The 13432-nt window shown below is 47.0% G+C and overlaps 2 protein-coding genes across 3 annotated transcripts in view; one reads left to right on the forward strand and one right to left on the reverse strand.

Annotated features, from left to right (window-relative positions):
• Positions 1–1177: 1177 nt before the first annotated feature.
• Positions 1178–3777, forward strand: Pop5 (POP5 homolog, ribonuclease P/MRP subunit). Its single transcript, XM_031337550.1, has 5 exons — positions 1178–1418; positions 1486–1628; positions 2939–3088; positions 3264–3347; positions 3433–3777. Exons 1-5 carry the CDS (start codon positions 1399–1401, stop codon positions 3543–3545), a joined length of 510 nt encoding a protein of 169 aa, XP_031193410.1. The 5' UTR covers positions 1178–1398; the 3' UTR covers positions 3546–3777.
• Positions 3778–3926: 149 nt separating this feature from the next.
• The window catches only part of Rnf10 (ring finger protein 10), a 33644-nt gene continuing 24138 nt past the window's right edge, over positions 3927–13432 (reverse strand). The window contains exons 8-17 of one of the 2 annotated variants that reach the window (XM_031337549.1): positions 12934–13059; positions 12451–12706; positions 12121–12254; positions 10364–10481; positions 10086–10187; positions 9057–9212; positions 6851–6951; positions 5552–5609; positions 5312–5470; positions 3927–4959 (exon numbers count right to left, since the gene is read on the reverse strand). In XM_031337549.1, coding sequence (XP_031193409.1) covers positions 4886–4959; positions 5312–5470; positions 5552–5609; positions 6851–6951; positions 9057–9212; positions 10086–10187; positions 10364–10481; positions 12121–12254; positions 12451–12706; positions 12934–13059 — 1284 coding nt within the window. In that variant the 3' untranslated portion in view covers positions 3927–4885. Of the gene's footprint in view, positions 4963–5311; positions 5471–5551; positions 5610–6850; positions 6952–9056; positions 9213–10085; positions 10188–10363; positions 10482–12120; positions 12255–12450; positions 12707–12933; positions 13060–13432 lie in introns of both variants that reach the window. The other variant, XM_031337548.1, reaches the window with a different exon arrangement.

The raw sequence follows: 13432 nt of genomic DNA on the forward strand, positions 1-13432 counted from the left end.
TAGGCTTAAAACACGGCTGGCAAAACCTCTCTATAGAAAGGGGAATGATGACTCGTTCCCACTAAGGACTTTGGCAAGGGCCTGGGATTTAGAGAGCATTGAAGCTTATCTACATCTTAACAGGGTGCTGCTCATGCAAATCCACCTCTTTCAGTCTCATTAAGAAGATGCATTTAAGCAGGGCGGTGGTGGCGCACGCCTTTCCAGGACAGCCAGAGCTACACAGAGAAACCCTGTCTCCAAAAAAAAAAAAATATATATATATACATTTAGCCGGGCAGTGGTGGCACACTCCCTTAATCTCAGCACTTAGAAAGCAGAGGCAGGCGAATTTCTGAGTTCGAGGCCAGCCTGGTCTACAGAGTGAGTTCCAGGGCAGCCAGGGGCTACAAAGAGAAACCCTGTCTCGAAAACAAAAACAAAAACAAAACAAAGCAAAACAAAAAAAGAATATGCACTTAAGGGGGCGGGCTGGTGAGATGGCTCAGGGGGTAAGAGCACCCACTGCTCTTCCGAAGGGCCTGAGTTCAAATCCCAGCAACCACCCGTAATGAGATCTGACGCCCTCTTCTGGTGTGTCTGAAGACAGCTACAGTGTACTTATTTATAATGATAAATAAATCTTTGGGCTGGAGCAAGCAGGGACAGAGCGAGCGAGGGAGGCCGACTGGAGCGAGCAGAGGTCCTGAAAGTAAATTTCCAACAACTACATGAAGACTCACAACTATCTGTACAAATACAGTGTGTACTCACATACATAAAATAAATCTTTTTTAAAAAATGCACACCCTGTATCAAAAACCCAACAGCAACAGTAATAATAATTTATTATTTATTAATCACACAAAGATATTCAAGTGAAGGGGTTAGAAAAACGCATTTTAAAACATAATCCTCTATTCTTAACAGAAAACAAATAGGTTCGGGTGTGGTGGAATGTGTTGGTAATTCCAGCACTTCGTAGGAAAAGGCAGAAGTTCGGGGTCATTCTTGGCTACACGGTCAGTCTGGGAATAGCTTGTGGAAAAAGGACAAGGAAGAGAGGGAGGGAGGGTACTATATATATTGTTTTTGCAAACCACTTGAAAAAAACTCCGCTCCACAAAACTGTCGACATTCCCTCAAAGTATTAGCGTATTTGGCTGTATGGGAAAACCTCTGCTCTGACTTCTTTTAGGTCCCAATTCCCGCTACACTCTCAGACTCTAAGAGCAGGGCTGGCCTCAACGTTCACTTAGGGATTCTAAGTGCATACAGATTTAAGGGCAAAATCTCCAGCGCCTCCCAGGCGGACGCATGCGCTCTTACGCTCGCCGAGGGAGGCGGAGCATGGAGATTGACGGCACGCCGCCTGTTGGAGCCTAGTCCCGCCTTCTTCCGGCGTCCGGTGCGGACGCCATGGTGCGGTTCAAGCACAGGTAAGAGGTCCGGCCCCCGCGCCGTCCCCGCGCTGTCGGGCTGCCCTCACCCCGCTGTCCGCCGCAGGTACCTTCTGTGCGAGCTGGTGTCCGAGGACGCGCGCTGCCGCCTGAGCCTGGACGACCGCGTGCTGGGCGGGCTCGTCCGCGACACGATCGCCCGGGTGCACGGGGCCTTCGGCGCCGCCGCCTGCTCCGTGGGCTTTGCAGGTAAGAGGGCGCCGCAGATGGGGTGCCGGGCGCGCTTTGCCGGGGGAGGCCCAGCCCATGTGCCGCTTTTTGTACGATAGTGACGGTTTCTAGAAAAGCCTGAGTGCGGCGAGTCCAAAACTGAGCAGAAAGTGCCGATCGCGCAATGGGACAAGGCATAAAGTTCAATACCCAGCCCCGGGTATGTGTGTCGCGGGGTAGGGGCGGACTCCGTTTACTGCCCGTATTAGTGGAGGATGGGTTTTGAATTTTACTAGGCTAAGTAAAGGTAGCCATGTAGAATTCCTAAGAGCTATGATTTGACAGATCACGTTTGAAAAAAAATTTTTTTCTTTTTCCGAGACAGGGGTTCTCTGTGTAGCCCTGGTTGTCCTGGAACTCACTCAGTCTGGCCTCGAACTAAGAAATCCGTCTGCCTCTGCCTCCCAAGTGGTAGGATCAAAGGCGTGCGCCACCACTGCCCGGCCGTTTGCTAGTTTTAAAGTGTCAAATTTATCCCTTAAAGTTTAAACCGCCTCTGGATGGCGAACAGACTACACAGTAATTCTCATATGGAAACGCGGGATGGAAGCCTTGTTTTTCTCAGAAAAACACACATTATGCAGAATCAAACATACATACAACCACAAAGCTCTCTTGCTTTCTGTGAGATCTACCGAAACCGGTTGTTATGACAGGTGTTTTCCCGGCAAGGATTTTTTTTTCCTGCAGTGTAAGTAACGATGGAGCTGCGCTCCCTCTCCATTCATTGACCTGAGTGGACTGCTTGACAGTGGAAGGTTTCCCATAACATTTCCTTTCAATCTGTGGCCCATGCTTTTATCCTAGCATCCATCTCCACGGAGCAGAGGCGGGTTCCAGGCCAGCCAGGATGTTATAACTGGACTGTCTAAAAGCAGACAAAAACAAAACAAAAAAGCCACTTTCAAGAATGAAGCTGGATAGAGGGCTCAGCGGTTAAGAGGATCTGCTGATCTTTCAGAGACCCTGGAATCCTGTCTGAAATAGTCCAAAACTCCAGTTCTAGAGGATACCAGACACATGTACAAATGCATGCATGCAAGCAAAACATCACAAGATTAAAAATCTTGACTGTGGGCCAGCCTGGTCTACAGAGTGAGTTCCAGGACAGCCAGGGCTATACAGAGAAACCCTGTCTGTAAAAAAAAAAAAAACTTTACTGTGGTGCATCCTCCCATATATCATTTGCCTGTGGTAGGGTTTTTTTTTGTGTGTGTGTGTGTGTGTGTGTCTGTGTAAAATTCTGTGAATGGGTTTTGTTTTTTTCCACTTTCCCTTTCCTCCTGTAGTTCGATACCTCAATGCCTACACTGGAGTGGTTTTACTTCGATGCCGAAAGGATTTCTACCAGCTCGTGTGGTCAGCTCTTCCTTTCATCACATTTTTGGAGAACAAAGGACACCGTTATCCGTGCTTCTTCAACACATTACATGTGGGAGGTATGAGTGGTGTGTATGGTGGCTGCTGTCATGGAGTAACAGGTTCAAAGCAGTTGCCATGTGGGTGGGTCTTCCTGCCATCCACGGAGAACAAGATGTTCCTCCCACCACCCACCCTAAAAGGATAGTAACTGTTTCACAAGCTGTTGTCCACAAAAGCTCTTTCATATGCTAGGTACCATTAGAACCTGTCAGAAGTTCCTGATTCAGTACAACAAGAGACAGCTGCTGATCTTGTTGCAAAATTGCACTGATGAAGGTAAGCGATGCCAGGCCAGTGCAGGCAGGGACTGAAGCATGCACAGTGGCATGATGATGCCCAAGGACATCTCCCTTTGCTGTAGGAGAGCGGGAAGCCATCAAGAAGTCTGTCTCAAGAAGCTGTCTGCTGGACAGAGAGTCCATTGAAGAGCTTTCAGACAGTGCTGGTGAGGAGGTTGCAGAAGCAATGGAGTGAGGGATTCTCGTTCCAGGCCCACTTGTGGGAACAGGACATTATAGGAGGTGACAACAGCATCCCACAGGTCTCCAATGGAAATGACTGACAGCAAGAGTACAAGTGACCAGCTTGAAGTGGAGGGCTTGCTGTCTTGCCTTCCACCCATGGTTGTGAAGGCTCTGTGCACACATTTTGTATGCAATTGCTTAGCTTGTGGGTGGAATAAACATTCTTGGTTTCTAGAATAACATTCCTAAACCATGAAAAGTGCTTAAATAGTTGATGGTTGGCCAAATCTCTGCCCTTTATAGCACTTGACTTGAATGTGCTTCCTGTGTGGTACTAGATGAGTTTTAAATATTCCTAGATACTTAAGAACTCATGCAAATCTGGGCTTGGTGGAACACCTCTTTAATCTCAACACCAGGGAGACAAACAAGCAGATCTCTTGAGTTTGAGGCCAGCCTGGTCTATAGAGTTCCAGGACAGCCAGGATTCCACAGAGGAAGTGTTGGGGGTGAGGTAGGCTCCTGTAAAAGCAGAAACATTGGTGAATAACAGTCTAGGGTCAGATCAGTTCAGCACTGTCCTAGGACTGCGAATAGCAGGGTGTCTCCAGTTTACCTGGCCCCAGTGAGACACCAATGTAATCCTGGTCTTGGGAGGTGTGCTGATGTGAATGAGAACCGTTCCCAGTAGGAAGTATTGGGAGGTGCAGCCTTGTTAATGGAGGTGTGTTATTTTGTGTTTGTGGGGTGAGGAGACTGGTTTCAAAAGCCCTTGCCATTCCCAGTTAGTTCTCTCTGCCCCCTGCTGTGGATCACGTGTGAGCTACCAAGCCTGCCTGTCTACTGTCAAGCTCTCTCTGTCTTCAAAAGAGATGACTCAAGAGATTTGGAGCACTGGCTGAGGATGTGAGTTCAGCTCACAAACATGTAGAGTGACTCCAGTTGCAGGGACCAACAGACAGGCAGGCACACAAATACCCACTTAGCAGGAGAAAAGCTCTGCAGCAGAGCAGTGCTGTTTGTTACTGGTTTGGGCTGCTCCAAAGAACACTGAAGGAACTACTTAAAGCTAACTTTAGGTTGAGAAAATTAACATCTGAATCAAAGGGGCTAACCTACAAAAGAACTAGGCTCGCCTCAGGTGAGTGTCAATACTTTATTTTGGTGTAAAGAGGGGAAGCTGGAAAATACACTGTATTTAAAATTTTCTTGGTTCCCCTTCACTTTGTGGAAAGCCCCTCCCCCCCGCCCCAAGCTAATCAATCTGTTCAAACTCAAATACTTAAAAATGACAGCAGCAAGACAAAAGCACAGAAGAAACCCGATGGAGAAAGGCGCCTGCGGGTGGTGTCACTTGGTGTGGACTACCGAGGTGCTGAACAGCAGCTTCTGCTTCTGTCTCTTCCTTTTCTTCCCTCCTCTGTCTTCTGAGGGGAAACAGAGAGAGTGCACTTTGCTTACCCGACCAAACCATGACCCTGACCAGAGTAGGCACATGTTTAGTTCTTACATGCGACCCATGTTTGATTCCCAGCACCCACGGGGTAGCTCACTACCATCTCCACCTTAGATTTAATCCCCTTTGAGCTCTAAAAGCATCAAACATGCACATGATACACATACATACACTGAGTGCAGGCAAAGCACTCGCACACAGAACTCCACTTCTGGAACTTAAGTCTCATCTGACACTTAATACCTGCCACTAACCCAGGCAGGAACAGCAGCACACATGGCTAAGCCAAGCTCTGAGCTGAGTGAGTTTCCTGCCCTTACCAGAGAGTGGGTCTGAAGTAGCTGGTGTGTCCAATTTCATGAAGGCTGCTTCGATAGCTTGACTGAAGGAATTTTGGAAACTGGGCACAGGAACACGGTCAGAGTTGTCACTCTCCCCATCACTGTCCATAGGGGCAGGAGGAACCAAGCTATTGTCATCTAAAAAGGGGGAGTGTTAAAATTGTAAGGCTTTTATTGAAAGGGGGGTGTCCAGACCTGCCCTTGCCTGCCCACTCTCACCTTTCTTTGGAGCAGTTTTGGGCCACCCGTCTGCTTTTGCTTTGCCAACCCTCAGCATCTGCCAAGTGGGACAGAAGGAAGAATGTAAATGTCTGACCAACTGTCATTCATAGCCCTTCACAGGACTGTCAGCCTCATGTCACCACACTCTCTGATGATAGCAGTGCACTGAGAAGTTGTGAGGAACCCTGAGGACAGTGAGAGAGCTTGCTCTGATGGTCTTCCCTGCCCTTCTTGAGGCACCTAAGTGCATCAACCAGCTGGGTATGGTGCTTCACACCAATAACCACAGAATTTGGGAGGCTGAGGCAGGAGGATTACTTACAATTCAAAACAAGTCAAGACAATAGGAGTTTTAGGATAATATGGGGCATAGAGCCTTATCTCAAAAAAAAAAAAAATGCATATACAGTGCCTTCCAGAGGTTTTGTTTGACTTTATTTTTTTTTTAAGTTCCTAGGGAGTTGGGAGGAATAGAGTTCCTTGCATAGCTCTGGCTATCTAGGAACTCACTTTGTAGACCAGACTGGCCTCAAACTCACAAAAATCTGTCTGGTTCTGCCTCCTGAGGGCTGGGATTAAAGGTGTTTGCTACCACAGGCAGCATATTTTCCAGTTTAAAAAGCCATGAGTCCTACTGTGCTTGTCTCTTCCCCTCCCCCTTCAGTATTGCCTTTCAGGTGCAGCCATAAGCCATGGCCCAGTTATTTTCTATACATATGGTAGAAAGTGTCATCTGCTAAATATGCCACACAGCTCCTACCAGAATTTGTTCTCCTGTTTTTGTAGCCTATGTAGGCACAGGCTACTACACTAAAGAAAGTCCATACGACCTCCTGACCCCACCCAGCACAGAATTCAAGCAAGCCTGTGTCCCAAAGTGAGATACATTATTCAAGATGAACTTTGCTTTGCTAAAAGGTGATGGCTTCACAGGGTAACCTATTCTGGTTGAGGAGATAGAAATTCTTTTATTTTGGGACAGGGTCTTCTATATCCTGGCTAGGCTTGAATTCCTCATCTTACTATGCCTAAGTGCTGGGATTTCAGGCCTGCACTTACCTTTATCATCTTTCTCTATGGTCATTTTATAAGATTTTAAAGATCTTAAATAATTAAATCTCTCAGCATCGTGCATATGCAGGGCAATGCAGCTGGCTCTGGCTGCCCTCTCCAACAGCTCTCACCCAGTGGGTGACTCTGACCAGCTGCACTAGGTTGAGAGGCACTGATTTCTGGAAGAGGTTCCCAGACAAGCAGCAGAGCTCATGTGAGCTGCTTCTCAAGCCAAAGATTTACCTGGGCAAAGGAAAGGAAGGGAGAGTCGTCTTCTAGACTCCCAACGCAGAAGGAGGGACTGCCCTGACTGGCAGTGGGTGACAGAGGGGTCAGCAGAAAGTCTGAAAGGAAATCAGAAACCTGGTTACATAAGCCGGGTTCTGAAAAAATCAACTATCCTTTTAATGAGAAATAACCACAAAAGCCAGGCATACTGGCACTTGCCTGTGACCACTCTGGCAATATAGTGAGTTCCAGACCAGCCTGGCTTTCTGAGTGAGCCTTTGCCTCATAGAGAGCGGGGGGAAAGAAATGGGGAGGTGAACACAATCAGGTCTGGATAACTGCCAAAAGTTCCCCAATAAAAGAAAAAGTAAACCTTGGTTCAAATATTAATCCTGCCATGTTCTTATACAGAGCACTAGGCATTGCCTCCACCATTGAACATAGAGAAGAGGCTTCTCAAAGCTCCTTTAACACTGAGATGCAACCACAGCAGGACAGCCCTCTCCTTAGGAAATGCCGCCACCCACATACACCTACACACACACACACAGGCTGGCTCTCTGGGTAGGGTAGCTCATGACTGGAATCCTAGTACTTGGGAGGCTGAGGCAGGTGCACCAATGAGTTCACAACCAGTCAGAGTGATATAGCAAGACCGTCTAAGAAATAAAAACAAGGGGCTGGCAAGATGGCTCAGCAGGTAAGAGCACTGACTGCTCTTCTGAAAGTCCTGAGTTCGGATCCCAGCAACCACATGGTGGCTCACAACCACCCGTAATGAGATCTGATGCCCTCTTCTGGTGCGTCTGAAGACAGCTACAGTATATTACACCGGACGGAGCAAGCAGAGGTCCTGAGTTCAATTCCCAGCAGCCACATGATGGCTCATGGCCATCTGTACAGCTACAGTGCACTCATACACATAAAATGAATAAATAAATACATAAATCTTTAAAAAAAAAAAAAGAAATAAAAACAAAAAGGCTAGCGAGCTCTCAAAGATGAGAAGATGTTTGCTATGGACTAGTTTTATGTGGACAGACAACTTCAAAAGAAACATCCAGATCACTGTTTGGCCACTATGCCCTGGTAGTCAGGATCGAAGACACACACTAAATTAGTCTTCCTCTACAGAGTCCTCAGTAATCGTCCATCCTTTCTCACCTACAGCTAATGCATCCACACTTCAGTCTCTGCTGCAGGCACCGCTAGGCCTTGGGCACCAGGCTGCGGGCGCCTTTTCTCTTTCCTAGTAGCAGGCCCTTCCACAGCCATCCAACACTACTTAACACACTCTGAGAACTAAACTATTCTTGCCTTAGAAATCCACACTTGCCAAACAAACAAAACTAAACCTAGCAGATAAGGATTCTCTGCCCCACAGTGTGCCCAGTGATCCACAGCGTTGTTTCATGAAGCAGCTTCCTTTCCAGTTAACTGGAAAAACATCATGGTTACACACTAAGAATCAAGTTCAAGCCCCAGTTCCTGCCACTAAAATTCCAGTATGTTATCAGTCTCTGGATCTGTGCTGTCTGGCTAGATTTTTATGTCAACTTTACACAAACCAGGATCATCTATGAAGGAGGAATCTTATTCCATTGAGAGAAGGCCTCCATGGGATTGGCCTGCCTGTAGGTAAGTCTGCAGGGCTCTTTTTCACTGATGACTGTTGTCAAAGGCCTAGCACAACTTAGGAAATGGTCCATTCCCAACCTATAAAGTTAACTAAGCCATTTCCCTACTGTGTACTCAGTCTGACTTTTACAATCAATATTACGAAAGGACATTATAATAAACATTAAACATGGGATAAGAAAAAACAGAACAGATGGGTCAGAAAAACGATTTAGGCTTTACGAAGCCTCGAGGTCTAAGAAGTCAGAACCAAACATAATAATTTTAATGTGGCTTAAGACCAACTCTAAAAGATCATTTAAATACTGCAATGTGTCAGGTTGGTCAGAGTTGTGAATTCAGACACTAGAGTTTGCTAATGGTAAAGGCCCGTGGTTAAGAGTACTCATGCTTCTTGCAGACTGACTTTAGTCTGGCTTCCAGCATCCATTAACTCTAATTCCAGACTGGACACTCTCTTCTGACCTCTAGAGCACCAGGCATGTATGTGATACACATCTATACATACCGGCAAAAAATTCAAAAATTAAATCAAATTAGAGTTCTAGTTAGTAGCAGAATTCATCACATATCAACTATTTACCTGCATGGGAGCCTGGACTTCTGCTTAGAGGAGACAGGGATAGGGCCCCACGGCCCTCAGTGTTGGTGGGACCCAAAGCAGAATCTGAGGAACAGGTGTAGGAATTGAAGGCTGGAAACTGCTGAAGGTTCTCGAGGGGAATGTGGACCTCGGGATCTGCAAAGCAATGACAGGTCCATTTACAGAGCTGCTCTTACTTTCCCTAACCTAAGGGGGCCTCGAGGGCCTGGAAGACAAACGAGTATCAGCCTGCTCTGCTGTACCAGACAGGAATCCAGCTAGCAGGAGGCTTAAGCAGTAAGAAGAGCCTACGCTATGAGAGTCAGGACCCTCCCCTTCAAAAGACTGGATGCTGTACAAACCTGTAACTTCATCACTAGGGAAGGAGACAGCCCAAGGTCAGCCAGGCCTAACAGTGAGCTACTGTCTCACAAACTTTTCTTGAGACATTTGTTTCCTCAAAGTTAGAGTATGTGTCAGCCACAAAGTCCTAGAAGCTGAAGCACATCCTCACTGCACGTTTGCCAGTGCAAGCTGTGTTTACCACTCTAAATGGAAGCAGAGAGCCAGGTCCTTCCCAGCCTGCACCCATGTCCTTGCTGTCTTCCGACTCTCTTCCCATGTGGGCCTCCTCAGGCAGCCCATGGTGGGTATGAGCTTGCTGGCCTCTGATTCTCAGTTTACAGTCTGTCCCCAGGTCCAGCTCTAGTCACACTAATTCCCTGGACTGAGTGACTGGTTCTGGAGTCAAATCAGAAATTGCTCCCAGCTCAGCAGAGTGCTGAGTTCAAGCCCCTCCCCGAATCCTCTATGTGCCCCCCACCCTTCTGCACAATGAGCAGGTCAGGTCTGAGACAGGTCTAACACAGTCAGCAGGCAGAGCACTCCCTACCATGGAACAATTAATTATCACCTTTACTACCTCACTCCAGGAAGAATGAACGAAAACAACTGGCAGATCAAAGGCAAGGAGCCACATAGACTCACATAAGGCAAAGTAAAGTAAGCAAACGTGAGCTTTGAACTTACACCTGCCCTGTCTCTTGTTCTCCTCCATTTCAATTCTGCGCTCTCGGCGACGCTCCTCACGAGCCTTCTTTTGGCGCTGACGCTTCCTTTTCTCAATGTCATCTGTGGGTCAAGTTGTAAGAAAGACAGATCAGCTTGCCATTAATTCTCCCTAGATGACTATAGCTATTCCAATGAGGCAGCAGACCAGAGGGACGCATCAAGTGTCTCAGGATACAGTTCAATCCCCGCCTCCCACACTGGGTTTTGAGTAGAGAAGGAAAATGGGACTTTCTCACCTGAGAATATCTCTAGGGTTTCCTTAGAGACCACAGGAGGCTGCAGAGCCAGTTCACAGATGCTGAACTCACAGGTGAGTGGCAAGTGAGAGAGATACCTATGACGCTGTCGAACATCCTACAAACAGAACCAATGCTCAACTACTCGAGAACAAAGGATCCCAACAGCACACACATACTCAGCACCAGGACTAAATGGACAGCGCTGCTGCTCTAGGGAAAGCCAGACCCTATGCACGGCCCACATAGAAGACATCCACCAACCAAAAAAAAAAAAAAAAAAAAAGCCAGGCGGTGGTGGCCCATGCCTTTAATCCCAGCACTTGGGAGGCAGAGGAAGGTGCATTTCTGAGTTCGAGGCCGGCCTGGTCTACAGAGCGAGTTCCAGGACAGGACAGCCAGACCTGTATAGAGAAACCCTGTCTCGAAAAACAAAACAAAACAAAACAAAACAAAAGACATCCACCAAACTCAGGGATCTTAGAACTAAGCCACAAGGGAATAGACAGCCTGTTAATAGAGTGACCTAAAGCTGATCACTATTTCTAACTGTCTAGACTCACACTCAGGGAGAGAATACTTGCTGACACAAAAAACAACAGCCTACAATGGGAACCACTAACAGAGCCAACAATAATGCTAGAAGGAAGGAAAAGTAAGGCACAGAGACGGCCCTATTGAAGAAATTTAACCCAGAACACTGGAAACCAAAACCTGCTAACTTAAGTTTCTATTCTTTTTCTGTATTTATTTCATGCAATAAATACAATTTTGTACCAATATAGGCATATTTATCAAATGGCAATATTTTGCATATGTAAATCATCACCCCATAATTCAAAGTTATTTTCAAACTAAAAACCTACTTCATACCCGTGTAACCCAGCTTAAAGCATCCCAGGACTTTGGGGTTCTGAACATTCAAGAGGTAAAAAGGGAGACAAAGTAGAGTGTGGTGGTGCACGCCTTTAAACCTTGAGCTCAGCCAGCCTAATCTACACAGCTGGTTGTAGGGTAGCCAGGGCTTCATACTGTGAGTCTGTCTCAAGAAATAAAATAAATAAAAATAAATGTAAAGGGGTCTGTTTGTGTGCAGTACTCCAAACTGTACCCATGATCATGAGACACAGAGGCAGTATAAACTGACACTGAACCCTAGCAATCAGAGAGGTATGTGGGGTTATTACTCAGGATTACAGTAAGTTTGAACAAAGCAGATACAAACCTGAGCAGTTCTGAGGTGGAGGGTGGAGGATCAGAACCTCAGGCATCCTTGGCTCTATAGCCGAGGCTACATGAGAGAGCATCTCAAAAGCTAAGTAATAGTCAAAGTACAGTGGTGCATCTCTGAGTTTGAGGCCAGCCTGCTCTACAGAGCAAGTTCTAGGACAGCCAGGACTACATAAGAGACACCTGACTCAAAAACAAATAATGGGGGGCAGGAGAGATGGCTCAGCAGTTAAGAACACTGACTGCTCTTCTGAAGGTCGAGAGTTCAAATCCCAGCAACCACATGGTGGCTCACAACCACCTGTAATGAGATCTGACACCCTCTTCCGGTGTGTCTGAAGACAGCTACAGTATACTTACATTAAACAAACAAACAAACAAACAAACAAGTAAAATTAAAATAAAAACACACAAATAATGAACCACAACAAATAAGCACATTAAGGGCCTAGAGACTTGCAGCCTTACTCCAGGGAGACCTACCCCAAAGAGATCATGTTAACATCACATACTGTTCTTCTCCTCACCTCAGACATGGAATACCCAGCAATCTCTACCACGGTTGCTGAGATCTTCTCTGGGCTCTGCTCCAGGCTGCCGTACTCCCGCACAAGGCAGCGCACGTTGACAGGGTGCAGGAACATGTGCTGTCCATCTTCCGCTAAACACAAGAGCTCTGTCACACAAGCCTCGGCCAGCTCTCAGTATAGACCTCTCCCAGCTAGTCCTGACATTCCTGCTTGCTGCTGGCCAACCCCCAGGACCTAGCAAAGACATCCCTGCCCTGTTCAGAGTGCTAGGCCATCCACTTCCTTCAACAGCTCTGAGACAGCCCCATCCTCTTCCTCAGGACTCACCTTGGTAGAAGTAGTAACAAGGAGAGCTGCTCAGCTGTGGGAAGCCTGGCTTAGTGATGGCTTCCTCCTGGCTCAACTCAGTACAAACGGTCCCCTCTCCAAGACTGTCATCGGCTACCTCTGAATCCTCACAGGCTTCTGCCTCAGACACTGCTTCCTCCTCTTCTACCAAAGGGAGAGTGAGAGGACCAGGGGCGTCCAGAGAACAAACTTGTACAGCTTCTTCATCAAAAGCAGACAGATACTCTAACACACCCTGTTGGAACAAACACTAGGTCAATACGAAGTCCCAGGTCCTGTTTCAGGAAATAATGCGGCAGAGACAGCCTATGTTTCTGAGCTCTCCTGTTCATCACCACCCCTGGAAAAGGTGACAGATCTAGTCATGAGGACACAGCCAGCCACTATCTCCTCTTCACAACAGTGTCACCCTCACAGTGGCATCTGAAGGACAAGTCACTTCCTTGTGACAGGCACACTAACCTTCCTGGGTTGGAAAGCAGACTCCTTGGCCAGGGGAGCCATCAGCACCAGTTGCTCCAGAGCAGCCACAACACCCGTGACCTCCCCTCTTCCTCCAGCCACGCCCAACAGAGCTTCTTCCCGAATCTAAGGCCACCAGAAAAAAAGACCAAAACAGACTCACTTTTAAGGACAAGCAGCAATTCTCATAGCTAAAATTTAAGAATCCCTGATGCAGAGGACACTGAATTCAGATGCACTGAATTCCTTCCTTGGTTAATTCTACTTACTCCAAAATGTTCAATAAGTGTTGCTAAGGCCTGATGGGCGAACCATAATACTCTCCCCACAATGTCTCCCAAACAAGTGAAAACTGTATACAAGTATTTTCCTAGACAAGTAAAAGACTACCTTGCTTAATTAACTAAGAATACAGCTCAACTAGAAATCCCATTGTTACAGTGAGTCAAGACAATCATTCTGAGCTGTGGCTTTAGCCCCAGAACGTTTGAAAGCTCTC

Source organism: Mastomys coucha, unplaced genomic scaffold, assembly GCF_008632895.1.
Source record: "Mastomys coucha isolate ucsf_1 unplaced genomic scaffold, UCSF_Mcou_1 pScaffold22, whole genome shotgun sequence".
NCBI lineage: Eukaryota > Metazoa > Chordata > Mammalia > Rodentia > Muridae > Mastomys > Mastomys coucha.

Coding starts and splice junctions, on each gene's coding strand:
- Pop5 (XM_031337550.1), top strand. CDS start 1,399: ATGGTGCGGTTCAAGCACAG. Junction 1,419..1,485: donor ATGGTGCGGTTCAAGCACAG/GTAAGAGGTCCG, acceptor TGTCCGCCGCAG/GTACCTTCTGTGCGAGCTGG. Junction 1,629..2,938: donor CTGCTCCGTGGGCTTTGCAG/GTAAGAGGGCGC, acceptor TTCCTCCTGTAG/TTCGATACCTCAATGCCTAC.